General features: G+C 32.5%; 1 protein-coding gene across 11 annotated transcripts in view; it reads right to left on the bottom strand.

Annotated features, from left to right (window-relative positions):
* Positions 1-18,402, bottom strand: part of DLG1 (discs large MAGUK scaffold protein 1) — a 309,015-nt gene that overhangs the window by 174,324 nt on the left and 116,289 nt on the right. For 8 of the 11 annotated variants that reach the window (XM_037037510.1, XM_037037507.1, XM_037037511.1 and 5 more), the window contains 2 exons: positions 14,328-14,426; positions 5,134-5,187 (listed from right to left, as the gene is read on the bottom strand). In XM_037037510.1, the coding sequence (XP_036893405.1) occupies positions 5,134-5,187; positions 14,328-14,426 (153 nt within the window). The remainder of the gene's footprint in view (positions 1-5,133; positions 5,188-14,327; positions 14,427-18,402) is intronic. The other 3 variants (XM_037037513.1, XM_037037514.1, XM_037037516.1) reach the window with 1 other exon arrangement.

Here is an 18,402-nt window from a genome sequence, read left to right as displayed (position 1 = left end):
GTTCCTTCTGGTAAATGTGGGACCCCTCAGGCAATAATAATCTCAGGCAATTAAAAACCTCAAATCTGTATTAACACAAGGGTATAGAATGTATTGGGAAGAAGAAAGATGTTCTTCCTAATGAAAAATTAACATAATTAAATACAAAGTACAAACCCAAAAATAATTTACTTAAATATTTTTCCTAAATAATGGATAGCCATTTGGGTTGATTTTAAAATACTGTATTTATCAACTACACTATGTGTGAAGAAACTGAAGTTTTTTAGTATGTAAGAGAACTACCAAAGGCATAAATTTAGGCATAAATTTACCTAAGCTTCATTGTTGTTCATGATCTGTCTTAAGGAAAATAAACACAAAAGAACAGATGAAAATTATTTCAACATTTCCACTCATTACTGAAACCAACAGGATCTCTAGAAATTTTGTCTCTAATTTTGCCTTTCCTTAACATTTTTTATTGTTTAAGGAAAGAACAGAAATACATGAAGAGAAAAATCAACTCAAGGCCAATGAAATTATATTATCAGTGAATAGTGAAAATTGAATATAACACATCATACTTAATGGTAAAAGACTGCAAGCTTCCACCCAAGGATCAGTAACAAAATAAGGATAAGGATGTCTGCTCCTGCCACTTTTATTAACCATTATAGTGGAGGTTTTAGCCAGGACGATTAGGCAAGAAAAATAATTAAAACGCATCCTGACTAAAAGGGAAGAGTTAAAATTATCTCAATTTGCAAATGACATGATCTTACATTGAAAATTAAAAGAAATCCACACCAAAAAACTATTAGAGGTAATAAATGAGTTCAGTAAGATCAAAGGATTGATAGATACCAAAAAATCTTTTACACTGCCATACACAAGCATGAAAAAACCAATAAATAAAATTAAGAAAACAAACCCATTTATATTAGTGTTAAAAGAGGAAAATGAAAACAGGAATAATTTTATAAAAGTGTTAAGAGTTGTACACTGAAAAAAGCAAAACATTATTGAAGAAAACGAAAGCTTTATTATAAACGAATAGAAAGACATTTTGTGTCAATGGATTACAAGACACAATATTGATAAAATGGCAATACTGATCCCCAAATTTACCTATAGATTCCATTCAATCACCATCAAAACTCCAGCTGTCTTTTTAGTGTGTGCAGAAACTGATAAGCTGATCCTAAAATTCATATGGAAATGCAAAGAACCCAAAATAGACAAAACAAATTTTAAAAGTTATGGGACCTACACTCCCTGACTTCACAATTTACTACAAAGTTACTGTAATCCAGACTACTGGTATAAGAATATACATACAGATGAATAGAAAATAATTACAAGTTCAGAAATAAATCCATATATTAGTGATGAACTGATTTTCTACAAGGGTGGCAAAACCATTCAATAAAGAAAGAATAGTTTTTCTAATAAATGGTAATGAAACAATCAGATACCCGCATGCAAAAGAATCAAGTTGGACTTTTACCTTCTACAGTATATAAAATTAACTGAAAATGGATCAAAGACCTAAGAGTGAGAGCTAAAACTATAAAACTCTTAGAAAAAAAACGTAAGTTTAGAAAAGAACATAAGTGTAAGTCCTTGTGAGCTGGGATTAGGCAATAGTTTCTTATATATATATGACATTAAAAGCATAAGTGAAAATGTGTGTATGTGTATGAATGAATGACTTTCATGCTTCAAAGGAGATTATCAAATATAAAAAGATAATCCACAGAACAGGAGAAAATTTGTCCAATCAAATATATGATGATAAATGATTTATATCTAGAATATAGACATAACTCATAAATTATTAATAAAAGATTATAATTCAATTTAAAAAATGGGCAACAGATGAGAATAGACATTTCTCCCAAGGAGATATACAAATAGCCAATAAGCACATGAAAAGATGCTCAACATTAGTCATTAAGTGCATGCAAATCAAATCTACAATGAAGTATCACTTCATACCCACTATGCTGGCTATAATAAAAAAACTCCAAAACGTGTTGATGAAATAGTAAGACTGGTGAAAATGTGGAGAAACTAAAACCCTCATAATATTGATGGTGGGAAGGTAAATGGTGCAACTGCTATGGAAAACAGGTGGTTCCTGAAAACCCTAAGTATATATGATGCAGTAATTCTATCACTAGGAAATGAAAGCAGGGACTCAAAATCAACAAAAAGAATAACAAAAAAATGTGGTTTATACACATAATGGAAGGTCATTTTGCCATATAAAAAGCAAACTTTCATGCATGAACCTTGAAAATAGGCTAAGTGAAAGAAGCCAGACACAAAAGAGTACATGCTGTATCACTCTATTCTTTCAAATGGCCCAGAATAGACAAATCCATAGGGACAGAAAGTAGATTAGTGGTTGTCAGGGGCTGAAGGAAGGGCAGAGTGGGGAGTAGCTGGTAATAGGTATAGGATTTTTTTTTTTTAATAGGGTGATACAATGTTCTGGAATAAGAAAGTGGTGGTGATGGCATAATATTGCAAATAACCTAAAAACAATAAGTCACACTTTAAAAAGGTAAATTTTGTGGTATGTGAATATCTCAAAAAATTTAAGGTGAAAAGGTAGAAAACGTGAGCTATAACCAGAAATGCAAATTAAACCAGTGAGTTAATACAGTTTAAACATGTTAACAAAAGATAAAAAAAGTTTATTACCAAACTATACTGGTTGACAGTATGGAGTAAAAAATAATATACTTTTTGTTGAATTATAAATGGGCAAAACTCTATTAAGTGCAATTTGTCAATAATGATCAAATCTAAAAATTGACACTCTTTTAGCAATCTATGTATATTATTATGTTCTGATTATATACTTGTATATATACACAACATATGTATACAAAAATTATCAGGGCACTGGTTTTACGTGGTAAAAGGTTAGCAACCACACACTTATGCATGCATATGCAGAGAATGTTTGTAGACAGACATATGATACTACTAAAACTTTGTGCTTTAGTCAAGGGAAACTGGAAGACTAGAAGCAGAAGTGGAAGAACCTTTTACTATTCACTGGGTAGCCTTTTGTATCTTTTGAATTTTGCATCATGTGCATGTATCACCTGTTCAATTACTTCATTTGGGGAAGTGTAATGATTATAGAAAGGGCCAAAATGTGTTCTAAGGTAGCAGCTGTAATTTTTCTTATTTTTATTTATCAATACATAGTTGATTAGGGAATTAATGAAGGAATAATAAGTTTAAAAATGATTCTGGAATACATTTTAAAATTCAGAATTAAATTCTTATTTCCTAAAGTTTAAGATTGTTTTACCCAAAGAAAACACATGGTTTTTGCCTACACGAAGCAAGAGCCACAGAGGATAGCTACTACCCAAACATTTCACACTGTGTTCTTGAAGTATGATCAAGTAGCACACTCTGACAGATCTTGCCTGAGGAATTAGAATTTATCTTATTGCTTTATGTCCAGAAAAGAGTTAACATACCAGGCCTAAGGCTGCTATCTCTAGAAGGGTCTTAGCAGACATCTGAGAAATTGATTTTGGGCATGTTAACACCATTCCCTAAGTGAAAGGTAGTAATTTGCTGTGGTTAGTTTATAAAAACAATGCATTTTATGCTGACCTTCAGCTTTCCCCTTTTGGGAGCTTGGAAATTTGGTATGTGCCTGACAAAGGGTGCCTAGCTGAACAACTGGCCATAAAAATCACTGCACTGAGTCCATAATGAGTTCCCTCGGCAGAAAAACTCCACACAGGTTGCTGCATTTATTGCTAGGGAAAAGAGTGTTCTGTGTGACACCTCATCGGAGGAAGAAAGTATAAGAAAATTTAAATATGGATTCCTCTAGACATACAGTCATAATCTGACTGCAGATCCTGACTTACTACACAGCTGTAATAAATCTTATGCTGAGTCTTGTGAGTTCTAGAAAATCTCCCAAAGTGGGTAGTGAGTGCTCTTGGAGACCCCCAGCAAAACTTGCTGAGCAAGAAAACTATTTTTTTAATGCTACGTCACACAAACTGGAAATCATACAACTTTTACTCCATGTTCGCTGCTTAGTATGCTTATATTGCTTTCAATTAGTTGATGGTTCCCCTAAAATGCATATGTATTTATTTTTTTTGTTGATACCATTGTTTACTCTGTTAACCATTATATATTGATATTTTAGTTGAAAGGGTCTGAAAAATCAAAATATTTAATCACTGACTTCACCTAAGCAAAAAATAAGTCAACAAAGAGAACAAGTGAAGGAGAAAGAAATGTGAAGAAAATAGTGACAAATGCACAAACAAAATTCAGCTCAAGTAATCTATGTCAGTGTGAAAAGTAACACTGACTGGAAAGATTCTGGAAAAAAAAGTGTACATTAGCATTTCTGTTTGTTTTTAAGTGTTATCTGAGGTTTTCTGAAATCCCCAAATATTTGATACATCCATATCCACATAAATACAAAAAATATAAAGCCAAATAAAATGTTTTAGAGTATAGCCTAAAATCAACTACAGTTCAAAAGTAAAGGGAAAGGGTCTTTACAGCTTATGAAATTATGTGCCATTTGATTTAAAAAATGCACAGGCACTACTTCTACTTAAATATACCCAAAGACATTTTCCTTTTGGAGTGAAAAATGTTAGATCCGATTTTGTTGTTCTGGCTATTTATCTATAAGGAAAAGAGGGCTTTTTAACAAAGTAAATTTAGAGAGAAACGCCAATCAATTTAAATGTACATACTTTTAACTATTTTAATATGTGAATATACACATAAACCTGGTTATTAAAAATTAAGTCACCCAATTAGACTTCTAACATGACTCTTTGAACATATGGCATTGTGTTAGTGGCCACTGGTCTAAAATAGCCTTTGGCAAAAGTTAACGATTTTAATTTAAGAATGAAACCATAAATTTCTGTTTCAACACTTCTTCTTTGTGTAAGTATTGGGAAAAGAAATGACAAAAAAGGACAGCACTGTTTTACTTACTTTAACAACTGCATGTCAATGATAAAACATTTTAAGTACAATATATGAGAAAAAATAATGCTGTGGTCTTTATATCTATATCAAAAAGTGAACAGGAAAAGCAGAATTATTTAAATGTGGGGATGAAATGGAACTTACATAAGTTGGCGTTTCCAAACTATCTGTGTTGACCAGTACTGGAGGAGGATTTGCCTTAAAAAAAGAATTGTAAATGTGTTAGCTTAACAGGAAAATTGACATATTACATATTAATATATACACATGTTGGAAGAATATGAAAGCTGTGCTGTTTCTTAAACTATAATTTTATATGAGCTTTGCATATGTTAAACAATGTATCCAGTTTTCAGCAACAGTGGAAAGATTAATTTCTGCTAAAACAATTTTCTTAAGATGCGCAAAGAAGTTCACCAGCCTTCTTAAAAATTCTAAATTTTCTTTAGTGAAACAAACAACTCTTCCTGAAATACTTAGAAATCATTAGTTTTTCTGTTCCCAAGGATTCCATAAAGATTCCAGTCATTTTATTACCCTGAAAAAAAAATCTCTCCCACACTGAATTGTATTTGAACATAAAAAAAAAACTACCACAAAAAAAATCAATTATAAACTTTTAGAAAATTGGAAAGACACTGTTAATGTAAAAGCCCCCAATTATTTTTCAGCTGCAATTATTGCTTTCCAACTGTTATTCTAGATAACTCAAAGAATAGCAATGATTACAATAAAACAATAAAAATTAACTAACAAAAACAAACCCAAGCAAAAAAAGAAAAAACCGCAAAACACACGCACATGCACACAAAAACAAAACCACACATCTAGTTAAATTTGGATTGAAAAAGCCTTGATTTTCTGGTTGAGATGGAAAATAATTCTTATGTAGGTAAAATAAAATTTAAAGAATAAAATGCAATTAATGCCAAATGAAAATCATAGAATATATCAGAAACATACTAGAAAACTGATGTTATTAACCTCAAAATTATCTTTCTTCTACATATTTGAAAGTATAGAGGTACCAAATCAAATGACATTTTCATAGAATAAAAAGATGACTATCCTTTAAACTGGTAGCAGATATGTTTATAACAATTAATAGTTCTACTCCAATTAATAAAGAATTATGTATAAAAGCTGTATGAAATAAACATTATATACAACATAACCATTGTATTCCAGGTATATGTATGGGCTTTTCTAAAAAGTGTATATATATTCAGAGTTCAAATGTTTTACATTATTTTCAGCAAAGTACAAGATATGGATGATCATATAATTAAATGCTTAAAGACAACATAGTCATGGTTAAATATAGTATACAGCATGGTTATACAGTATGCATTTGGGCTACATGAAGCAACAAGTTAAAAATAAGTAGGTAATACTTTACTAAGTATAAGCATGAGATTAACTTTTATGAGCAGTTCTGCCTTTAAATGTAACAGTCCATCTTTGAATGATTCAGTGAAAACCAAATCTAATAAAGATACTATTTGTAAGATTGCTATTTAAGCAAAGCTAGTCAACTTACAAATATGAGATTTTATGAATATTAGAAAATATTCATTTCCCAATGACCTACTGAGATACTTCAAATTGATAATATTTCACTTAAGTAAAAAAATTAATGGTACAACTTCACTTTATTTCACTTAAGCAATTACGCAAAAACAGGACAATTAAGAAGAGGGCAAGCAAGAAAGAACAAGGCTATTTAAAGTTACAAAATAAGTTATATTCTTTAAAAATACGGCAAGAAAGTTATTTGGATGTCTCTCCCCATGTATTACCAACCTTACAGGTGGAAAAGTTGGTTTTAATCAAAATCTAATTTATACCAAAAGTATTACAATGTTAGCAGCTCATGAGCACCAACTCACCACTGTAGAGAAGATCACTTTTGATTATACTAATACAAAGACTACCTATATTGAAATATATATACAAAAATCACACAGTGTTAAATTTACTTCAAAATAAAACCAGTGAGAAGTTAGAAGTGGGAGCTGCTACAGTAGATCATATATAAGAGAACACAAGTTGATGAATGAATTGTAGTTGGGTGACAAGTATGTAAAAGATTTCACTCCACTATTCCCTCCACATTTGAGTTATTTGGAGAAATTTTCATAATAAACTAGTAAAGCAAGAAAAACTAGAGTAAATCAAGCACTCAGTTTGTAAGAGGTTAATAATTAAGAGAGTTGCTACTCAGAATTGCTACTAAAATGTTAGCACTCACACCATAAAATTGATTTTGACTTAAAGTTTAGAATAAAGAATAATACAGATTAATAAAAATAATTTGTAACTTTGACTTCAAGAACATAATTAGATGAGTGACATACATATGTTTATTGTAGCTATATCTTAGAATAAACATGAGTGAATTATCTCACCTGAAGAAAAAATACATGCATAAAGCTTAAAATTGGAAAAAAACAAAAATGTTAACATTGAGGATTAAGCAAGAAAATCAATCAAAACTAACATCAGGATAAGAAAACCCAGTAATTTGAAAACATGAATATCACAAAATATAGTCCAAAATAAGAGCCTATATAAATAAAGCCAAAGGAATGATTTGATTGCCTTGAGTTTAGCCATCTAAAACGATAAAAATATTTAAGACTATGTTCGTAGGTAGAGAATTAAAACATGTCTGCTGAAATAAATTATGCCTTTACTAACCTGAGATTTTCTAAATTCCTGTTGTAAAATACAGAAATGTTATCTGACAAAGTAGTACTCTGTAGCTCTCTGATTTGAAAGAGGTGGAAATACAAGTGAATCGAGTGGTATAATTTGACTGGGCTTGGAATTTAAGATGCACAACTCTGAAAAACATAATGCCATTGTACCAACATTCAAGGACAGGCAATTTCTGAAGAAAGAGATTCAGAAAAATTTGGCTACAGAAAAGAATAAACTTTCAGAGAACTGAGGTAAAGAGTACTAAAATAAAAAACAGTAACTAATTCATAACCAGGACAGTGGGTAGAACAGGTAACATGAAATTATCAGCCTTCTTTAGGAAATCAAACAATAACAACAAGACTTGGAAAATATGTGTGAAAGTTATTTAATTTTTAAATTAATTTCTAGAGAGCGAGAGGAAGAGAGGAGGAAGGAGGGAAGAGAGGGAAGAAAAGAGGGAGGAGAAAGGCGGGAATGGGGGGAGAATGAGACAGAGAGAGGAAGGGGGAGAGGGGGAGGGGGAGAGAAAGAGAGAAGGGAAACATCTATTTGTTATTCCACTTATTTACATATTTGGTGGTTGACTGTTGTACGTCTCCTGACTGGGATCAAACCCACAACCTTGGTGTATCTGGATGATGCTCTAACCAATTGGCTTACCTGGCCAGGGAGTGAAAGTTATTTCAAATTAAGAAAGACCCTTCCCTGCAATTTGCTTCAAGTTGATGATACTTATCAAAAGACTTGGTTCTAGGTCTCTCTCTAAATCACTCTGCTGTTCAGTGACTTTGACTGTACAGATAAATCACAAATGTTATTGAAACTCATTTTCTCCATTTATAAAGGAACAACAACATATGCCTTTACACAAGAGAAGTGTATGAGGGCCCAGTGAAGTAAAATAAAATACATTGTAAACCAGAGTGGTTTCTGCTAATATATACCATTGTGTATGTTTCAACTTGGACAACGAAACCCTACAATTTACTTAAGAGATGTTGGGGTGTGTAGTAAAGAGGTAGAGATATTCCAGAAAGAGGAACAAATAACCCCCTAAAGAATTTGATCCAAATATCAATAGCAAGACAAAAAACCATAATTTTGCTCATCCAACTTTTACTATTCAATTTCAAATGCCCTTAGAAGGATGCTGCTATAACACATTGCAGAATCCTAACATAATTTCGGATTTTACATTTTAAAACACAGAGGAGACGACACAGTTAAAAGAATTCTATGACCTAGTTATTTTAAAAGGGACATATGGCCAAGATGGAGGCACAGGTAGATACACGTCCTCTCCTTCCATGATCAAAAGAAAGACAACAACAACTTTAAAATGGAAAAAGAAACACAAAAAACCAGAACTGCCAGAAAATCAAACTGTATCGAAGTCTGACAACTAAGAAGTTAAAGAAGAAACACTCATTCAGACTGATAGGAGGGGTGGAGATGAGCAGCTGGGGTGGAAAGGAAGCACAGCAAGGTGATGGCTTGAGGACTGGGTGAGCAAGGCGGCAGCTGGCAGAGCAGGAGGTCCACATTTACCAGGAGGAACAACTGGGGAGCCAGACAGACCAAACAATCCAGGGGTCAAGTGTGGGAAAATAAGCCTAAAAAATTCTGGCTATAAAAACCTGTGGGAAGTGTGGAAGGTAGGAAAAGCTCTCAGCCTCATAGGAGAGTTCGTTGGAGACCCACAGGGTCCTAGAACATACACAAAACAAGCCCACACACCTGGGAATCAGAACCAGAAGGACCCAATTTGCTTGTGGGAAGAAGGGCAAGTGACTGAAAGTGGATGGAGAGTGGGGCAAACAGATTGTTCTCTCTTGGACCCCTCCCCCACATACAGCATCACAGCTTGGCAAAGTGGGTTGCCCCGCCTCAGCAAATACATAAATCTCCACTCATTAGAACATAACAGGCACTACGAGACCAAAAAAAAAAAAAAGACCCAAATGAAAGAAAAGAAAAAAGGTCCGAAAATAGAACTAAGTGATGAAAAGATAGCCAACCTATCAAATGCAGAGTTCAAATCACTTGTAATCAGGATGCTCACAGAAATGGTTGAATATGGGAGCAAAACAGAAGAAATGAAGGCTATGGAAAGTAAAATAAAGAAAAATATACAGGGAACCAACAGTGAAGGGAAGGAAACTAGGACTCGAATCAACAATTTGGATCGGAAGAAAGAAGTAAACATTCAACCAGAACAGAATGAAGAAACAAGAATTCAAAAAAATGAAGAGAGCCTTAGGAACCTTTGGGACAACTTTAAACATTCCAACATCTGAATAATAGGGGTACCAGAAGAAGAGAAAAAGCAAGAAATTAAAAACTTATTTGAAAATTAATGAAGGAGAACTTCCCCAAACTGGCAAAGGAAATAGACTTTCAGGAATTCCAGCAAGCTCACAGTCCCAAAGCAGTTGACCTAAGTGAACACACAAAGGCACATCATAATTACATTACCTAAAATTAAAGACAAGGCATCTTAAAAGCAGCAAGACAAAAGGAGACAGTTACCTACAAAGGAGTTCCCATCAGACTGTCAGCTGATTTCTTAAAAGAAACCTTTCAGGCAAGAAGGGGCTGGAAAAAAGTATTTGAAATCATGAGAGGCAGGGACCTACATTCAAGATTACTCTATTCAGCAAAGCTATCATCTAGAATGGAAGGGCAGATAAAGCACTTCCCAGATAAAGTCAAGTTCAAGGTGTTCATCATCACCAAATTCTTATCATATGAAATGTTAAAGGGACTTATCTAAGAAAAAGAAGATAAAAAAGATGAACAGTAAAATGACAACAAACTCACAGCTATTAACAACTGAACCTAAATACCAAACAAACAAATAAAAACAAAGCAAACAACTAGAACAGGAACAGAATCACAGAAATGGAGATCACAGAGGGTTATCAGTGGGGAGTGGGGGGCAGAGGGGGAAGGTACAGAGAATAGGTAGCATAAATGGTAGGTAGAAAATAGACAGGGGGAGGTTAAGACTAGTATAGAAAATGTAAAAGCCATAGAACTTATATGTATGACCCATGGACATGAACTAAAGTGGGGGGGGGGAATGCAAGTGGGATGGGGTGTGCAGGGTGGAGGGGAATAAAGGGGGGAAATGGGACAACTGTAATAGCATAACCAATAAAATATATAAAAATATGAACAGTAAACAGAAACAAAAACAAAGCAAACTAGAAAAGGAACAGAATCACAGAAATAGAGGTCACACGGAGAGTTATCAGTTGGAAGGGGAGTGGGGAAAATGTGGGGGAAAAGTACAGGAAATAAGCATAAATGGCAGCTGCAAAATAGACAGGGGGAATAAAAGTAGGAAATGGAGAAGCCAAAGAACTTATATGTATAACGCAAGGACATGAACTAAAGTGGAGCAATGCTGGTGGGGGGTGGGGTGGAGGGGAATAAAGGGCAGAAAAAAAAAATGGGACAACTGTAATAGCATAATCAATAAAATATACTTAAAAATTTAAGAAAATAAAAACCTTCTTAAAAAAGGCCAAAATGTGGAGTTTAGTAAAACGCTTTTATGTGTACATTGCATGAAATGATCTGAAAATAATACAAAAATAAACAAACCCAAAGCAAAAAAAAACAAAAACAAAAACCACAAATAGAATATAGGCCCTGAAGTCACATATTACTGTATGGTTAAAAAAGGCTCATCAAGGTAAATCCAAAGTATGCTATTCTATTTAAGATTACCAGTAAAATGAAAACACATCAAGTCACACTTTAGATTATCCTAATGATCAAATCATTTAAGACTCAACACTCAGATGTATTGTTAAATCTGAATAGTCAGAAGCATGGGATGCTCTGCATTGAATATATTTCTAATGTAATCACTCTTATGTGGGAATTATTTATTAACTTGTCTGTTGCATAGATAGTAGGAAGGTTCCTAGAAGACAAGGAGAATGTTATATTCATCTTGTATATACATGATTAGAATAATAACAAAAACTGAAGAAAAAACAATCCTTTCAAAGCACATAAATATTTGAGTATGAACAAAGACTTTGACAAACACAAAAAACCAGCAAGAGAGCATTTTCAACAATACCTTCATTACATGGTAACTCCTTACAACTGGTGGAAACAGGTCTAAAGCATTTGGTTTTAGAGAATATTTATGCTGGGGTGGATATAAGCCTGTGTATTTAATAAGCAAGTTTCATAGAAATTATATGATTATATCTCCATGAGAGAGTACTAGCATTTGTTATGCACCTCCTATGTGCTAAGTTTCTATGGAAAAATTGAGGCTATGAGCAGCTGAGTAATCCCCCCCACCCCCCCACATAGTCACAAAAGGGTAAGGCCAGGAAAGGTGAAAAAGGCCAAGAAGTGGTAGGTCGCACTATAAAATACACTCTTTCTGCAACTTCAAGCAGCTGTTGAATATATCTCCCTCTGTAACACTGTGTTGTTGTTACAAAGTAATAAGTGTGATAAATTGTACTTTACAGGGCTTTCATAAAATGTAAATGATGTGTTATCAATATAAAATCATTCTGAAAAGTACAATATCTACAAATATTGAAAGACAAGTATGAACTACTAGCTATCCTTCTGTCTAACTTGCCCAATCCTCAAACTCATTTTGAAGTAGTAAAAGAGGTGTTATTCCCCTATTTTAGTAGATAAAGGGAGTATAAAAAGTAAGAAATCTTAAGTAACCTATTTGAGTCACAAAGGCAGAGCTAGACTCTGAATCTTGTGTCTTTCCTTCCATTTCTATTATATTGTGATGCAACTAAAATGTATAGTAAATTCTTAGGAAAAAATTATACCCATTTAAAATGTTAAGATTGGTTTATATATTAAGTATGAACTTCAAAACTTATTTAGGGACAAACATTTTAACCAGGTGTATGAATTTTATAATGTATATGTTATACTTGATTAATCAAGAAAACACTTATTCTGGAAAATAAGGCATGCCCATAGGCTTCTCACACAATGCAATATAAATTATTAAATTCTACTACATGGAATTTTGCAGTATATTTAAAAACTAAAATGAAGCCAGGTAGAATAAATACACCTCTATTGTGTAGATATCCTCATTTGTTTGTTTTGTAAATCTTGTTCCTTGGTTTACTATCTCAAAGAAATATGAAATAATAATATGAATAGCCAAGATCACATACCATTGTTATTCTTTCAATTATTGTAAAACATCTCAAGTTAGTACTACTATCATCTTCAGTGCCACAGATTTGAGCAAATAGAAGCTCAGAATGGTTAAATAAACTGCTCAGTTACACAGCTTGCAAGCAGGTAGTAGGGCTGGAATTCCAAACCAGATCAAATTGACTATAAGACCTTTATAACTACAAGGCTAATGCAATGTCCCAACAGTTTCCAAGTGTAGTGTGATGCTATGTTAGGGACTCTTGGAGGAAATAAATCACAGAACTCGGAACAGGAAACAGGTTCACTATTGAATATAGTAAGAACAGAAGCTAATAAAAAATTCTAAAAGAGTCTAGAAAACTAACATAAACAGATGAAGTGATAAGGGTAAATAAACTTTCAAATCTCATACCAAAAATATTGTATTCATAAATCCTAGATACTTGGAAACATGCTACCTTATTATAATAATCCTTTGGCTGCATATTTAGAATTATTAAAGACTTAGTGCAGTATCTGTAATTTCCCCTAAAATTCTATCCTGTAGGATGTTGATATTGATTTTCATTTTTTAGGAGAGGGGAATCACAGTTGATATCCCACCTATTCCCTCTCATGGAAGTTATTTGGAGACTGCATTTACACAGCAAACATTATTTTTACCTAGATTTTTGCTATAGATCAACAACTGTAAAACATATCTAAAGATATACTTATTTACACTTTGAGTAAGACTGAGATCTTTCACACCAAAAATTATATTACTATACTTAACAGTACTACCACTGTTTGGACTTTGAATAATTCTGTTGGTAAGGCAGTTAGTGTCTTAAGCCTTCCCTTGGAACTACTAAAGTTCTGAAAGTGAAAAAGGTTGAGAGTCTGTGACATTTGGCTATTATTTCATTTTATTCTTTGGCTTTTATATGTTAACTTTAAAAAAAATCAATTTTATTTGAGAATAGTTTTAGATTTATAGAAATGTTGCAAAGGTAGAAAAAAGAGTTCGCACATACTTTATTTAATTACTTGTTATCTAATCAAATGAAAGATGAGTATTTCCAAAGAAGATAAATATATATGAAATAAAATGCTACATAAAATAAAACATCCAGTACAAGACCAGAAAGACAATTTTTATTATCTTTAGAAAATAAATAAGATTTCCAAGAACAAAAATATTTTAAAACTGTTTCACATTTGTAAGTACAAAAATAATGATAACAACTATAAGGAGGTTTAGAATGTGTCCTGTTTCATAGACAACCTAATAAAATGGCAAACATTGAAACCCACTTTATATTAAATCCCAAATATTTAATTCCCTAAAGATATGAATTAAAACACAAAGTAAATTATCAAATCTAACAAAAAAATAATTAAAACACTTTGAAAAAAATACAAATGAAACATTAAAAGCAAATTAAATTTTTATAAAGAAAAAAGAAACTAATAAAAACCTGTGGTATGGTGGGTAGGATGACAGTATTCTCAGCAGGGACTGGCAGGACAGGGATCACAGGGACAGTGGGAGGAGAGAGAGGTACGGCTTCTGTTGGCTAAAAATCATCAATGACAAAAAATCAGGAAAAATATCAAAGTAAAAAGGAAACACACAATGGAAAGTTTTGTCATAAAGATAAATTACACTTTTCAGAAATAACTGACAAACAGGTAAAATATTAATAAATCACCTCAATTTAAATGAGAAAATGGTCTCCAGAAACTATTATTTTTAGTCCAAAATAATTAAACAAATGTTTTAATTACTCTGCAGTTAAAACAAGTGACCACCTCTTAGATATTTAAATGAAAATAACTAAAGATAACTTATAATGCTCCTCTTCTAGGAGACAAGTCACTAGCTTCAGAGACAACAATATATTTTTCTAGTATTCCAAATATATTTGACTACTTAACTCCTTGTATTCAAAGAATCAAAAATAATTACTCCATTAGCCCATCAGGTGTGTAACTGAGACGCACAAGTTCACAGAGAAAACATTCAAAGGACTTCAAAATTGAATCTGTATACTTTAAAGTAATCTGTGCTATTAACTTCTACTATAAGAACCTGCCTGTAACGTCATTGATTAAATCAGCATTTGCTGAATATATCGATAATATGTCAGGCATATTCTGGGAAAAAATTTAAAAAAAAGACGTGGAAACTCTAGTGACATAATTTAAATTAAAAAGTTTTGATATTTACACTCAATTACTCTCATCTGACTTTATTGGAATATTTTAATAAAGATATAAATGGAACCCAGAAGGGTGTTTTCTAACAAGTCCCAAACCCTATAAACAGAATTAATTTATAAATATTTGCTATACCAATGACATACTGTACATGTATAAGAAAAACATTAAATCAATAAGAGGACGACATACATTAAAAGACAGTTAAAACAGAACAAATTGCTAAACTTGAAACTATGCTTTCCCTCAATGATAAAAATACAAAACAAAATTATAATGTTGACCTTTTTTATCTACCACATCAGTCAATCCAAATTTATCAAAAATGTATGAAGTCTCTTCAATATGGTGTTGGGAAAACTGGATATCCACATGCAAATTAAAAGTTAAAACACTACCTTATAACATATATAAAAACTAAAATTAATCAACAACCTAAATATTAAGTGCTAAAACCATAAAACTTATGGAAGAAAACAGGAGTAAATTTTCATGACCTTGAATCTGACAATGTATTCTTAAATACGACCATCAAAAAAGTATAATTAACAAAAATAAATAAATAAATAAGAATTTAATTAGGATTAAAACCTTTTGTACACCAAAGAGCATTATCAAGAAAGTGAAAAGACAACATACAGAATGGGAGAAAATCTTTGCAAATCATACACCTGATGAAGGTTTAATATTCAGAATATACAAAGAACTCCAACTCAACAACAAAAGGACAATTTAAAAAATGGGCAAAGGACTTGAGTACACATTTCTCTAAAAAAGTTAAAACAGCCAATAAACAAATGAAAAGATACTCAACATAACTATTCACTAGAGAAATACAGATCACAGTTACAGTATCACTTCACACCTGCTAGGAGGCTGTAATAAAAAAGGAAAAACAAAAACAGAAAGTAACAAGTGTTGGTGAGAATGTACAAAACTAGAACCCTCAAAAACTGATGGTGGAAATGTTGTAGACTCTGTTCAACAGTTAGGTGGTTCTTCGAGAAACGAATCATAGATTACCATAGGACTTAGCTACCTACTCCTAGGTATATGCTTAACAGAACTCAAGGCAGGAAACTGGATACTTATACCAATGTTCAACGATGTGTTATTTTCAACAGTCAAAAGGTAGAAACAACCCCAACTTCCATCAACAGATGAATGAATAAACAAAATGTGGTATATACATTAAATAGATATTTTAGCCATAAATAGGAATGAAATTCTGAAATACGCTACAACATAGATGAATCTCAAAAATATTATAAGTAAGCCCTGGCTGGCGTAGCTCAGTGGATTGAGCGCGGGCCTGTGAACCACATGATTGTGGTTCGATTCCCAGTCAGGGCACATGCCTGGGTTGCGGGCCAGATCCCAGCAGGGGACTCACAAGAGGCAACCATACATTGATACTTCTCTCCTTCCCTTTCCCTCTAAAGATAAACAAATTAAAAATCTTTAAAAAAAAAGAAAATATTATAAGTAAAATTAACCAGATGCAAAAGGACATTATGATTTCACTTCTATGAAATATTTAGAGTAGATCAATTCATAGAGATACAAAGTAGATTGAAAGGGAGAGAAAAATATGGGGAGTTATTGCTTCATAGTTACACAGTTTGATGTGATGAAACAGTTTTGGAAATAGTGATGACTGTACAGCATTGGGAATATATAATTAATGCCACAGAATTATACAGTTAAAACTCATTAAAATAGGAAATTTTATTCTGTATATTTTACAATAAAACAGACTCAAAGTAATTTTAATGTGTGGAAACAGGTACTCTCTCACACTGCCTTTGGATATATAAACCCATACAAAGTTTACAAAAAGCAATTCAGCAGTAATTGTCTATAGTGGCAAAAATGTCTAACTTCTGATTTAATAATTCTGGAAATATACCCTAAGGAAATAATTCAAAAATCAAATGTTTTAACATTTTAATATATTCCCTTGAGCACGGTTTATACTTGGGGAAATGTGGAATATCCTAAATATCCAAAGGTACAGAAATGGTAAGTAAATAATAATTACATAAGACTAAATGTTAGGTGACAATTGTAAATCATCTGTAAAAAGTTTGTAAGTCACAGGGGATACTGCCTATCATATAATATTAAATAAAAAAGGAAAAATGAAAAGTGTTAAAAAAAATTGAAAGAACTGTTTGAAAAGTTAACCTCTGGGGGCAGGATTAAAAGCAGCTTTCCCTCCTGCCTCTTCATTTCAAATTCTACATTTCTAATATAATGCAGTGTAAGAAATGGGGGATCTACTGTTCATATGAAGAGAAAATCAATTATGATCATTTATCATCTCATTCTCTAGAAAATAAATAAAAAAATATTTAAAATAAATTGTACCCCTGGCTGGTGTAGCTCAGTGGATTGAGCACAGGCCTGCGAACCAAAGGATTGTGGTTCGATTCCCAGTCAGGGCACATGCCTGGGTTGCAGGCCAGTTCCCAGCAGGGGATCCACGAGAGGCAACCAAACATTGATATTTCTTTCCCTCTCTCCTTCCCTTCCTCTCTAAAGATAAATAAATAAATTTAAAAAAATAAATTGTAAAAGATGCTAACAAATTTCAATGATACATAGAACTATTAAAGATGAAGAAGCAGGGATCAAGTTCAACCCTTCATTTTACAAGTGAGATTCAGCTCACAAAAGGTAAGCTATGAGGAATTATGAAGTATTGCTGGACTTCTGTTACTGAGTTTATTTCCTGTAGAAAGAGATTTTTAGCCATTAGATTTTGCTATTTCCTCCCTCCTTCCCTCCTATTTTTAAAAAACCCTGAAATTTATACAATCTTACCTCCACCCCACTCTCTATACTGCATTGAGCAAGTACTTTGAAAAAGAACATATGCTCCTGCCTCTAACTTAAGAAAGGCAAATACTGCTGAGAAAATCTGCAAAAACAGGTTGACAACACACAGCATTTCCGAGCCACAGCTAATAGCCAATTCAGATAACAAAGAATTACAAAACAACAAAGTAATTTTCTTTTGAAACAAAAACACAGCCTTAAACAGTTAATAGATAATCAAGTGAAGGCTGAGTGATGAGGAATAGCATAGATGTTTGATCTGATAATAAAGTAAAATGAAAAAATAAGAGGATATTTTGAGTGCAGGATTGAGAGTATGGTAACATTCTGGGGACCTGTATAAGAAGATTCTAAATTAGAAAATACCAATTTAAGATCCTAAATAATGAGCCAGCAAAATGCAGTAACCATAATATTTGGGTTATTACAGAAGAGAAGGTATCTCAGCATAAATGTTTTCAACTTGAAAAATCTTATATACCTCATGTCTCC

The sequence above is a fragment of the Sturnira hondurensis genome, unplaced genomic scaffold (genome assembly GCF_014824575.4).
Source record: "Sturnira hondurensis isolate 20B ecotype Veracruz unplaced genomic scaffold, ASM1482457v3 Scaffold0023357, whole genome shotgun sequence".
NCBI lineage: Eukaryota > Metazoa > Chordata > Mammalia > Chiroptera > Phyllostomidae > Sturnira > Sturnira hondurensis.
Note: the sequence above shows the minus strand (reverse complement) of the source record. Positions and strands in the feature narration are given on the sequence as shown.